General features: G+C 47.1%; 1 protein-coding gene across 2 annotated transcripts in view; it reads right to left on the reverse strand.

The window, feature by feature from the left end:
- LOC119167552 (sedoheptulokinase) overlaps positions 1-13,664 on the reverse strand; it is a 404,791-nt gene that overhangs the window by 170,652 nt on the left and 220,475 nt on the right. For both annotated transcript variants that reach the window (XM_075887751.1, XM_037419062.2), the window contains exon 2: positions 9,742-9,917. In XM_075887751.1, the coding sequence (XP_075743866.1) occupies positions 9,742-9,917 (176 nt within the window). The remainder of the gene's footprint in view (positions 1-9,741; positions 9,918-13,664) is intronic.

A 13,664-nucleotide genomic window follows, 5' to 3' on the forward strand; every position in this document is an offset into this window, starting at 1 on the left:
AAGGACATGTCTCGAGCAATGGTGTAGTGCGACAAAGCTCACGAGATGAATCTGGCTGTTAATGGTGACTCTGGCTGTGCAGATTCCAGCCGGTGTACCTAGGTGACCTCACGCTGTACTGATTTCGAGACCTTTCCAGGCTGTCCTAACTTTTTTCAACATCACGACAAACGTCCCACAGATGACGGATTAGTCGGCACCGGCGCCAATGAGAGCTGTGACGTTGTGGCCGTCGATGAGAACATTGAGGTCGCTGGTTCGTCGCTTGGCGTTGCAGTTGGCTCGTGGCGTCAGATCACGGCTACGACCGTTTCTACCACTGCTTCTACGTTGGGTCATTAATTCATCTTCTGGTCGTGACATTTCGGTATCAGGATGATGTTGACGCTGGTGTGATTCTTGAGGTTCGCCGCACGTCGTCGGCAGCGAAGGATCTTCGGCAGTTCGTCGTACAGCAACCGCACCTCCATTGGTTGCTGCCTTTAGTTTCCGAGTATGGGTTAGGGGACCGTCACAAGGTTGGGCCAGTGTGTGACCACCGACCACCGATGAGGCAACATGTAACGGCTGGGTGATGGTGAACGCAAAAAGCCTCGGGGCGTCCATTGCACTGCTGCGAGGTAGGCGGCGATGTCGCGTGGTATTTAACCCCGCTGTGGATGCGGCGCATCGATGGCGAAACCAAGAAGTCCCATTTGGCGGTACTGGCAGCGGCAGTAGGTGTGGCCAGCTTTTCCACAGTGTCAGCAAGGAGGTCGGTGGTCGGGGGCGCGCCACACATCAGTGTTCCTCGCAGCGTTGCGCCGGCCGGCGGGTGAACAGTATGGCGTCGGCGGTGGGGGTGGTCGGGTCTGGGGACGAAAATTCAGTGGCCCAGCCTCTTGGCGTGGACGCGGCGGGGAAACATTGCGTCGAGCTACAGCAGCGTAGCTTATGGTTTGTGGCTCAGGCTGCACTGGTTTGGGTGTCTGGAGAAATTGTTGGGACTCCTGGCGCACGACGTCGACGATCGGGTCCTTTGTATGTTGTGATGCCGGCAACAATTCACGCAGCTGTTCCGGTACAATCACTCGTATCATTTCGCAAAGGTCACCGTAGTCAGGAGCATGAAGTGCTTGGCTGGCTTCTATCGTTGGCCGATTGTACTGACGGGTTCGCATTTCCAGCGTCTTTTTGATTGATGTTGCTTCTGAGAAGAATTTCCAGAAGGTTTTCAAGGGATTTCACATCAGTACAGCGAAGAGTTCTTGCTCGACCCTTCGAATCAGAAAACGAACTTTCGTCTTCTGGAGCCTGTCGAGGTCAGAATGGTGGAACAGTTGCGTCATTTTTTTACGAATATTGTCGCATTTTGATTCGGAAGTAGCACCCTCGTTTCCAGCAACGTGGTGCCTTTTTTTTTCTTGCAGACGATGCTCCTGAACGTGCCCAAGATCATGACACGGAAGAAATATTAAGTTTGAAGGGCAGACTCCCCATTCTCGAACCTGTTCCTTACCACGTCTTCCAGATAAAAATAGACGCGACGGAGCTTCTCTTTCCTGCACCAGTAGTTGAGGGTGGCTGCTTAGTCGTAGGTCTACAGCCAGGTCTCCGGGTCTTCAAACGATGACTCACAAAAAATTGGTGGTGCCCTTGGCTGCTACATCACGCCCGCGAGTTGTAGCGCAGCAGTTGTCACCGATGTTGCAGTCGAGGTCATAGCCTTAATCTTCCAAGCCTTGTCGTATAGATGCCCGTACTCCGGTGCCCGTACTCCGGTAGACCTTGATGCCTGTGGCTTGTTCGGTGCTCGTGGGTGGCGTCGGTGTTTTCTTCAACACGTGGGCTGGGTTCACGGCTTGACGAAAGTGTCCGGTACATGAACGAAGAAGCAGCTCCACCAGATGTCGCGGCTTCGTAATATTAACACAGGGACAAGACAGGTCGAAAATGAAACTGTTTATTTGCGCCGAACTTGTGGCCACGCAAAAGGAAAGTCGGATTGCAGCAAGGCACTAGTACTGATAGCAGCGAGCAGAGCGTCGGCCGTCGATCAACTGACATGCGGCGAAACGTGTCGGCATTTATTCACTTGTCATCGAATATTCTAGTGTTATTGCTGGCAGTGACGTAGGTTCCAGAATAATGCAACATGTTCACGAAGTGGGTGTAATTTTGTCAAAATGATCTACAATAATCGTGAACCTTGAGAACAGTGAAGCGCAGTTTGCGCTGAGCATTCGACAAGCTTTGTGGGCTAAAACCGAATGAAACATAGGAGTAAATTTAAAACGTTCATGGCAATATTTCACTTTACAACCTCCCCGCCCCGTTGCCCCGAGTATGGTGCCATTTATCTTTTAGGCTGATGGTAACCTCCGAATGCGTTATCTTTGTGCTTTAGAGGCTAGATTAACAAAAGAGAACTTCTGCTTGTTGGAAAAAAACATGGGTGATCCCCCTACATAGGAATTGGCATAAAACGAAAGTAGAATGTGTTTTTACAGAGGTAGTTGCGCGTTTATTGTGCATTGTTTGAGCTACAGCAACAACTTGCAAGGTTAAGTTAAGAACGTTGAGCAGCTCAGAACTCGTAGCATACACCTTAAGCAAAAACACACACGAAATTAGCATACAAAGGACGAGTGCGGACCAGTAGCTGTCGCAGCTCGATGATTGAATCACTCTGTTCAAATAGAAAGAAAGCCGCATGAAACAAGTGCACAAGCGTACACAAGACAAGCACGAACAAATGCCACAATTCTTCCTGTGTGGCTGTCAGCAGGGTGTTCGTTTTGTAAAAACGGCCGCGGTACCATGCGTAGTGACTTTCTTTTTCTCCTGAGTTACAAGTGTGATATAAGCACGCACGCAGGAGAGACCACGCTCCATGGAGGTGGCGTCTCGAGGAGGCGACGACCTCTAAGCGCACCCAACGCAAGTCTGTCGCGCCATCTCGTGCAGTTTTGAAGCCCTCAGGACTACCTAAAAGTGTATGGTGTATATGAATGGCTTGCCATTAGCATGTATGACAACGTTCGTGCGGTAGCGTAGTGGTTAGCGCCGCGCACTGAAAATCGAGAGGTTGCTGGTTCGACTCGACGTGATGAATGCTTGCCTTATGCATTTTCTATGCAATCACTAAGTATATATGTTTCGACGTCACATCCGAGACAGACGTACGTCAGCGGAGCCGTGGTGGACCCCGGCATAAAATACCTTCGTGTTAAAATTAAGGGCAGAAAGAAATAGTGCTGTTTTTCAAGGCCACCTAAACCCGATTCTGTGAGAATTGTAATGATAAAACGGGTATTTGTGTAGAAACTAAAAAGTCACAGTTGCCGCAAAAGCGAGAAAATGAACGCTATAGCAACAAATTGGAAGGTCTTGCACCAAATGGCAAGCAGATTGAAACGTCCCCGCGTTTCTCACGCACAAATAACGCATGAAACATACTCACAGGGACAAACAAACACGAATAAGCGTAAGCGTCTGAGTTGTTACTTCTCTGTGTCTGAAAAGCGCGCACTTTTCGCAAACGAACACTGTGCAATGATTGCAGGGACCTTTGTTCACCCGGTAACTTTAACAGAAACGTTCTAGTAAAAGCCCAACGATACTCAAGACGTACCATCTTCCCCACCGCAAGATAACGGTGCATCTAAGGGGGCAAACTACACGTGGGAGATGAGAGCGGGCACGGTTGCAAACTTATTGAGCCATGTTGCTGGTAATGCTGAAAACGCGATAGTTTCCCTCCGAGATGCCTAACGGTATGTAGTAGATATAAATTTCTTGCCGTTTCAACGTTGAAGGACGTGCTGCTCAGTGCTCAGTGGTTAACACCTCGCATTCATGACTCAGACGTTCCAAGTTCGATTCCGCACACTGGAGTTTTCTTCAGAGTTTTTTTTTACAGCGAAAGCTGTTATGGGATCAGAACTCTGGTTCGCGCAGCGCCGTAGTTTTCAGCCGCTCCCGCCAGCACCGGTGTCCGTTACCACATAACGCGAAATAAGAAAAAAAAAACTAGTACCAATGATGCAGTGGGGCACGAACGCGGGTCCACTGGGTGCCAGCCTAGTATTCTACCACTGAGCTACGCCGGTGCTCGGGACTTGTTGGCAAACTTGCCTTAGGCAGGCTTGATGTCGGGAAAGCTATCGCATTATTACGACTTATAAAGCACTTTAGAACTGCCAAGGAAGGACCAGTCTTCGCACATTGTGAATAGTGTAACGAGTGGGTCGTCCAAGGCTCGAGCTCATTACAAAAGCTTGTTTTAGGGGCGAAGCTCCTTAGGGCGTGGGCTGTGCGTCCCCTGTAGCCTGTATGTAGCCACCTCTAGTTTAGTTCTTGCAGTGTTCACTAGATGGCGGTACCGTCCCCTGTATGTAGCCACCTCTAGTTTAGTTCTTGCAGTGTTCACTAGATGGCGGTACCGTCTCCTGTATGTACAGGAGACGCAATTACAATCGTAACCTCGTTGTAATTGCGGGAGGGTTAAATGACGTACTGAAAAAAGAATCGTCAGGACTAGCGACGACCTTGGCGAAAGGGGTGGATGACATGCGCACCGTGTCCCCCCAGGTGCAAATTGTAGTATGCACAGTACCGGAAGTACCAGTACGCAACGTCAACCTGCAAAGAGCGGTTGTCGACGCAAACAAAGAGATATGGCGAATTAGTCGAGAGAAGGGTTTCGAGGTAGTGGATTTAAACAGGGAAGTGCACAGGTGGGGTGGATTCCAAAGAGACAAGATTCGTTTCGATAAGAGGCTTGGACACGAGGTGGGCTGGCGACTGGCAGGACGCGCAGTAGCTTTTTTGGGGGGCTCACGGGCCCTTCGGAGTCCGGGGTAGCTCGTAACAGGGAAAACAACCAGGAGGACGCTTTGACAGGTAGAATTGCGAAAAACCAGAAAAAAGGTAAAAGAAAAAGGAAAAAGGCGCGTGTTGCAATTAGTTACATAAACATGCAGGGTGGCAGAAAGAAGGCAAAATGGTTAGAGATTGAGGAGCAGTTAAACAAAGAACAGATAGGCGTGTATGCGGTTAAAGAAACACACCTTAGAGACTTGGAAGAGCCACCACATATTAAAAATTATGTTTGGGAAGGGTGTAACAGGACCATATCGGAAAGGAAAGGTGGGGGTGTAGGAATGCTAATTCACCGCGGAGCCAAATGGGTTAGAGTGAAACAGACGTGTTCAGAGCACCTCTGGGTTCTGGGCACAGTAGGTGGAAAGGAAAAGTGGCTAGGGGTAGCCTACTTGTGGACGGGGAATAACTGCAGAGAAAAGAATCAGGAGATAGTGGATTGCATGAGTGCGGATATTAAGGAATTTGGTAATGGGGCCGAAATCATCCTTCTAGGGGACATGAATGCCCACATACATGACCTTGACGGATATTCAGACACCAATGGGAAGTTATTACTAGATCTTTGCGAGCAACATAGTCTGGAGATAGTTAACACGGGGCCTAAATGTGACGGCCAGATCACATGGGAAGTCGGAAACAAGCAATCAAGTATTGATTATTGTCTCATGACTGAAGGAATTTACCACAAACTGACAGAAATGAGGATAGACGAGGAAGGCATTAACAGCTTGGGTAGTGATCATAAACGAATAACATTACAAATGGGATACGAAACTGAAAATATGAGCATGGAATCAAAGTCTGGCAGCTCGTATTTAAATGACAAACAAATAATAAATATAGCCGCAAGAGTCGAGGAATAAGTAGGCGAAATACCAGGCAAGGACTGGGAGTATAGTGAGCTGTTACATCTAATGACGAAGGAGATAGGGAAAGAGAAGAAAACTGTTTGCTGGAAAGGAAAAAAGAAGCCAAAAAGTTGGTGGAACAAGGAAATCCGGGAGGCGATCGAGAAGCGACGCGAAGCATCACGGGAGCATAGAAAGGCAAAAAAGGAGAAGCGGCCGCAGGACGAAGTCAAAAAAATATGGGAAATATATTTAGAGAAAAAATCCCATGTACAGAAATTGGTAGAGGCAAAAATTAAAGGTGAAAGTGAACGCTGGATGACAGAGATACACGAAAAAAAGGAGGCCGCGCCTAGGATTTTTTGGAGCCACATAAAGGCGCTAGGTAGGAAGTCTGTCACAACGCAACAACATATTCTAGATGAAGGAGGAAATCAATTGGAAGGGTACGAAGCGCTAGGTTACATCCAAAAGGTAACAGCCGATTCGTTTCAAAAGAGCGTCCAGGGGATCTCCCCGGTGAGTAAAAGTGTGGCGGAGAAAGCAACAGAGGAAGAGCTAGTACTTGATAATTTCAACTGGAAAAAGGCCGAAGGAAAAATTCCAAAGCGCACTGCCGCGGGTTTAGATGGGATTCCCGTTAGCCTCATTAACGAACTAGGACATAACACTAAAGAAGCATTGTTAAAAGCAGTAGAAAAAAGCTTAAAGGACGGACAAATACCGGACAGTTGGCGACAAAGTAGAATGAACTTAATCTATAAAGGCAAGGGAGAAAAGGACGAGATTCGCTCGTATAGACCACTAACCATTACATCGGTACTATACAGGTTGGCGATGCAAGCAGTAAAAATGAAAATAGAAACATGGGCCGAACATAACGATATTTTGGGAGAACTTCAGAACGGATTTCGAGTCGACAGGCGGTTAGACGATAACCTGTTTGTTCTCACTCAGTGTATAGAAATATCTAAAATAGAGAATAGGCCCTTGTACGTGGCTTTTCTAGACATCACTGGGGCATACGACAACGTTAATCAGAAAATTTTGTGGGATATATTGAAAGGAATGCGCATGGGCGACGACTGTATACAGCTTTTGAGGGAGATATACCGAGAAAATACAGTTTCCATAGAGTGGGAAGGAATGCGTAGCAAAGAGAACGTTGAGGTTAGCAGGGGTCTGAGACAGGGATGTCCTTTGTCCCCGCTGTTATTCATGCTGTACATGGTGAGTATGGAAAAAGCGGTAGAAGGTAGCAACATTGGTTTTAATCTGTCACACAAACAGGGCGGCATGATGATTGAGCAGAAGCTTCCAGGTTTATTTTATGCGGACGATATCGTCTTATTTGCGGACAGTCGAGATGATATACAGCAGCTGGCGAATATATGCGGAAGGGAAGGTGAAGCTCTTGGACTAGGATTCAGTGTAACGAAGTGTGGATTGATGGTATTCAATGATCCCTGTGATCAGACGGTGTCCATACAAGGCCAAGAAATACCGAGGGTAAGTGAATACAAGTACCTTGGAGTATGGGTAAATGAGAGTGATAGATACATGGAGGTACAGGAAAAAGCCTCGGCAGCAAAAGGAAAGAGGAATGCGGCAATAATGAAGCACAGAGCGTTGTGGGGATACAATAGGTATGAGGTGCTTCGAGGTCTGTGGAAGGGTGTAATGGTTCCAGGGCTTACTTTTGGGAACTCAGTGGTGTGCATGAGGGCAGAGGTGCAATCGGGAATGGATGTAAATCAAAGGACTGTGGGACGCCTCGCGTTGGGTGCTCATGGGAAGACGACAAACGAGGCTGTAAAAGGCGATATGGGGTGGGCAGGTTTTGAGGCGAGGGAAGCGCAGAGCAAAATAAGGTTCGAAGAAAGGCTAAGAAATATGAAGGAGGGTAGATGGGCAGAGAAGGTGTTCCATTATTTGTATAGGAAGAGCGTGGACACACAGTGGAGAAAAAGAACTAGAAGACTCACTAGTAAATATACGGCTGGTATTGTGAGCCATATGTCAACAAAGAGCGTTAAGGGAAAAGTCAGGGAGGCGGAGAGGATCTACTGGATGGCAGCTATGGAGAAAAAACCGGCTTTGAGTAACTACCGAAAGGGCAAAAATGAAATAAGGAGGGAGGCATTTTACGATAATTCAAGGGGAAGCGCTTTACTGTTTGAAGCGAGATCGGGCTGCCTTAGAACGCGTAGTTATAAAGCAAGATTCAGTAAAGAAGAAGAACAATGCACATGCTGCGGGAAAGATAAGGAAACGGCGGAGCATGTTCTGATTGAATGTGGAGATATCCACCCAGGTGTACGTTTGGGCACGAGCCTACAGGAAGCCTTGGGTTTTAGGGACAACAATGGAAAGCTAAACACACCCGCGATTGAAATAAGTAAGAGACGGTTAGAGTATTGGTGGCAGAAAATTAGAGAGAAAGGACAAAAATAAATATTGGAAAAATAAAATATGGACAGTGTGCCGTAAATGGCAGAGAACTTAAGCTGAAAATTTACCTTTTTTTCCATGAAGATAGAATTTATCGAAGTAGAGGCATTAGGCCAACATAAAAAAAAAGAAAAAAGGTTTTTTTTTTATTTTTTGTCGAGCCTGGTGGCATACTTGTCTCCACCCCGTTATAAAGGGGACGCTCATAGCATCCATCCATCCATGTAGCCACCTCTCGTTTAGTTCTTGTAGTGTTTACTAGATGGTGGTACTTGTAGCTGATGATGAAAAAATGCAGATGTTATAAACTGGAAAGCGGTACTTGTGGTTGATGAAAGACGCGAGATCTTATAAAATAGAAATGATGTCACATATGGCGCGTCTCATTGGTTGAAGGCAATCGTTCGATTTAGTGCGGCGACGTACGCTAGGGGGAGCGTTGTAATAAAATCCGTTCGCTGTTGGCGCGCGCTCGGAGTCGCCGGATGGATAAGGCTGCACAGCGGAGAGAGCGCAAGGCGGCAGCAGCGCGCGCTCGCAGACAGAATCCCGATGTGCGAGCGCGCGAGGCAAGGGACATCGCAAGCCATCCATCGTCTAAGAACAAATAAAAATTGATTTGTGTATATACACACACAGCGTTTCTCACGTCTTTACATGATGATCGACTGGGCGAATTACACGGAAGATTCACAGTTTACCGATGAATCCCTTCGGAGCTTCGCCCATTCATCATCATTCACCCCGTGAATATGCCGTAATTTTTCTTCAGCCATTAACTGTAGCACATACCCACTTCATGCATAATTCCTCATCATCGTCAGCCACTGCATGAACAATTGGCACAAAATTCTTCGCAATAGTTTAGCGTATACCAGGCTTCTCAGCAGAATGACAAAAATAGCATAGCTAGTGCCGGCCAATACTCTGAAATTTTTATTTTAATGCCACAGTCAACATCAAGCACGTGTTCTTTACCCAATGAGCGTTTAGAAGATTCTCTGAAAGGCCGCACTTCTAGATTCCCCTGTGACTGTGCTACACCTTCCGCGCAAGCCTGGCCTTTTTATTTCTTGCGTTTTCATATATATATACCTAGATACGTATACATATATGGTGAGTGACGGCGACGCCCACGTCGACGTCGACGCCAACGCCGGCGGCGTAATCCAGCGGAGTGTCCATATGATTACTATCGCAATAATGGTGAAAAAACAGTTTTATCGCATTTCAACATATTTGCACAACGCAAGACTACGAGTAGTTACGACGTAACTACTCGTAGTCTTGTTTGTTTATATGATTATTCCCAATCACCAAGTATCCCAAGCATCTGACTTATCACATTTTTTCTGATGACTACTTACTACATTCAATATTGTAACTTTTAAACAGAATATGTTTTTCAGATTACGCAATTAGGCGGAATAATACAAGCAACTTGAGCTGGTCTACAATCGAGTATGGTTTGTCTTGTTGAGAATACTTTTAAACTCTGTCTGATGCTACAAGGTCATAATTTTTACAGCGACGAGCCCGTGCTATGCAGAGCACGGCCAAAGAGAATGACACCCACCAGCGTCAGTCTCTCCGGCACCCACAGACAGCACGGAGCACTGCATGTCACCCAGCGCCGCGTGCACAGGTGTGCCTACGGGAATGCCATACCAGGGGTACTTGAGGCGTCCAGCCATGGCGCCCGGCTCGACCACGTCCGGAAGGAGGTCCACCAAGAACCCCGCTTCCCGCAACCTGCATACAAGGGTGCCGCCGGCCATGTGTGCCTTGTCAGCCAGAATATCCCCTAGTGGATGCACATCAATTACATCTTTGTTCATGCAAGGCTCAGGTCAAGTCGAAAGCCTCAATTGAAAATGACTCAAGAAGGAATTCTTATAATTGTCTTAAACAGGGAAGCTCTCCCACTTTAGCCAAGTCTGCATCTCGGAATTCCAGTGACATTCTGTGTTGTACCATACTTGCATCTCTCTTACCTATCAAGACCCTTCTCGACGCATACATAAAAAAACACCATCTCCCACTAAAGTTAACCATGTGTAATTGTGGCGTTGCGCAGAAGATAAACCTGGAGAGAAACGAAGCACGTAGTGATGACCCGATGGTTCCTGCTAGAATATGGCAATCGCTGCTAATGGTGCATTCAGACGACAGATCGAATCCGGATGTGGAGGGACGGACGGCGCGTCACGCGAATTCACACCAACGATTCCGCTCGTCCGCACGGCTCGTGGACGGATGACCCCAACCTGTTTCTCACATCGGAATTCTGGTGGGAGAAAGCCAATACTTCAGCGGATTAGCTCGGGGTTTCTGGCAACCAGTACACTTTTCGTCTGCTCGCGGCATGTCCTCTATGGCTCGCGGACAGCTGCATGACTGGTCGGCATCATCTACGCTTAAGCATGTATTCCGGGGGCTTTGTTCTCAGGTGATTAAATATGCAGAAATCACTTTTGGTGGTTCAAGAAATGTCGCCGCTGTCGTTTGACACGCGAGATTCTTAGCCGTCCTGGTGGTGAAGTATTCTAACTTCTGCAACCAGCGACGTGCCGCTTCTAAAAAAGGTTGGGAGACGTGTTCAGAAGTTCTGCAAGTGGGGAGCAATGTAGCTGAAAGAACATTCTGCCAGCAACTCCCCTTTCTCCTGAAACAATAACACTCCTTGTTCATTTGTCACAACGCGACAGGCATCGCAGCCAAGCTTCGCTTCTTGCGGGCATCCATGTTGAATACTCTCAAACCGGTCAGCTGCCAGCGGGCGCAGGTGAGCGCTGAATGTGCTGTCGAGGATAATCCGGCTGTTTTCCCTTAGGACACCGTCCATCGTGTGGATGCGCCTGCAGGCGGATCATTCGCGGATTAGCCGCCCGCGTCCATGACAAATCCAGATTTGGTCCGTCGTCTGAGACAGAAGACTCTAATTGGACACCAAGACCTACACTTCGCTTTTAGTGTACACGCATGCAAGCCGCGAATTCTTATTCTTCAACCACGCACTGTAGAAATTTCCCACCTGCACTGCATTTCAAGGCCCAGTGCCTGCATATACAGGGTGGCCAGCGAACGGCTGTGCAGCGTGATCAGTCAGTTTTTTTTTTTTCATTCACAAAATTTGCTAGCAAACGCTGCCTACGTCGGCGTTGCGAGGCGAAAGAGATGGAGTGTACGAGAAAAGAACGAGGAGGAGGAGACAACGTCATGAAAAGGAATGCCTATAGCAGAGAGAGGGCGTAGCGAGCGAAGACTAGATTAGCAGACGCTCCCTGCGTCTGCGTTGCGAGGTGAGAAAGAGGGGGAGCAGATGCACCTCCGCAGTAAGGGTGGTCATGCCGCGCACCGGATTGAGCTCGACACTAAGCTGCTTACACTAAAGAAATGTGACCTAGTTTATAGGTCTGGCTGCCCAGTGGAGATGTCCTTAAGTGGATTGGCTGAAGGAACATTTTTACCGGTGACTCTCCGTCTCCAAAAGCTAGGTTGGGACGCGGACCATTTCACTGGGGCTATGGTAGGTTCATCATCAGCAGCAGACTGACTACGTCCACTGCATGACAAAGACCTCTCCCGTGAGTTCCTTCTCAACTAGGCCCTACGCTTATGCTGCTGCTTTATAATCACAAACCTCCTCACATCATCTGCCCAACTTAATTTTTGTCTCCCCCTAGCTCGCTGGCGTTCTCTGGAAATTCAGTCAGTTACCTTTAATGACCAACGGTTATCCTGCCTGGACACTACATGCCCCGTCTTTGTCCATTTGCTCTTCTTGATTTCTACTACGCTATCCTTAACCGATTTGTTCTTGGATTCACTCTGCTTTGTTCTAGTCTCTTGAGGTTACACCAATCATTTTCTCTTCCTTCGCTCGCTGCGTCATCCACAATTTAAGCTGGGCCCTCTTAGGAAGGCTCCAAGCTTCTGCCCCGTAGGTAAGGACCGGGAAGATGCAGCTGTTATACCATCTTCTTGAGGGATAGTGGCAGTCTACTACTCATGATTTGAGAGTGCTTGCCGAATGTGCTCCACCCCATTCTTATTCTTCTAGTTACTCCAAACTAGCGGATTGACTCCACAGTTATTACCAGCCATAAAAACGTAGTTTTTTACAAGTTCAAGTGCCCATTACCTATCTCAAAGCGCTGTTCTCTTCCGAGGTTGTATGGTAGGATACAGTGGGCCAAAACCCTCCTATCATTCATGGGATCACTTCTCGGAATGAGCACCCAGAAACCACTCATCGTACACTCCTGCAGTCAGTGCGAAAAACTACTGGGTTGCTGGTCGCTTAGGGAAATCGAGGCTGCGGTATCTCCCACAATGCAGGTGCAGGCACTGTCATTTCTACACTGCGATTAAGAGGTCTAGGAGTAGCCTCATAGCATATATAGCCCTATCCCAAGCTTGGTGTTGGCAATACCAAATAAGAAAAATTTAATAAATGAATGTACAAGGCGGCCAGCTTCACATTTTTTCATGCGGTAGCTTTTTCTTTAAAGTTGCCTATTGCCACCAGCGAATAACTTCAAACACTGTTTTCTTCCTTAAAACGAAATTGCAGCAACAAAAGCTGCCATATAACAATAAATATTCACTAGCTTTCGAATATACGCGTCATATGCTACCATAAACTAGTTGACAGAAAAGAACTAGGGGTGCGTTTTTTTATACACAAGAACATCGCTGGCAACATAGCTGAATGCTATAGCATTAGTGAGAGGGTGGCAAGTATCGTAATTACGTTTTGCAAAAGGTGCAAGATTAAAATGGTACAGACCTACGCACCTAGATTAGGAGATAATTATCATTTGGTAGAACACTTACTCGAAGACGTACCCAGCAATTAATGAAGTAAACACACACTAACGGGCGATTTCAATGCCAAAGTAGGCAAGAAACAGGCGGGAGACCATGCCATCGAGGAATATAAAATGGGCGCCAGTATGCCAGAGGAAGTTAATAGTACAGTTCGCAGAACGTCATAATTTACGGAACTTGAATGTCTTCTTCAGAAAACGCGGTAACCGTTAGTGAACGTGGCGTCTAATTAAATTGACTTCATTCTCTGTACCCACCCAGGCACTATACAGGACGTAGAAGTAGTTCGCAAATTCGATGCAGTGACTATAGATTAAAAAAAGCAAGCGCATAAACATAAACGCAAGAAGCCAATTAATGAACTAGTGGTGAGAGGCAAAGTAGAGTAATTTAATTTTTGCTTGAGAATAGATTCACAGACCTGAAAGGAGGTCACCGACGTTAGCGTTGACACAAAGAATGATAATCTTACAAGTATGACCGAAGAGTGTGCAATAGGAATCGGAGGTACAGTCCCTAGACATGACACTGGCACACTATCTCAGGAAACGAAAAATCACAGTAAGCGACGACAAACCATAAAAGCCTTAAATTCAACCGACGAAATTGAGTTGAGATTTCGAAGTTAATCAATAGGCGTAAGATAGCCGACATCAGGAAGTATAA

This window comes from Rhipicephalus microplus, chromosome 3, assembly GCF_043290135.1.
Source record: "Rhipicephalus microplus isolate Deutch F79 chromosome 3, USDA_Rmic, whole genome shotgun sequence".
NCBI classification, from domain to species: Eukaryota; Metazoa; Arthropoda; class Arachnida; order Ixodida; family Ixodidae; genus Rhipicephalus; species Rhipicephalus microplus.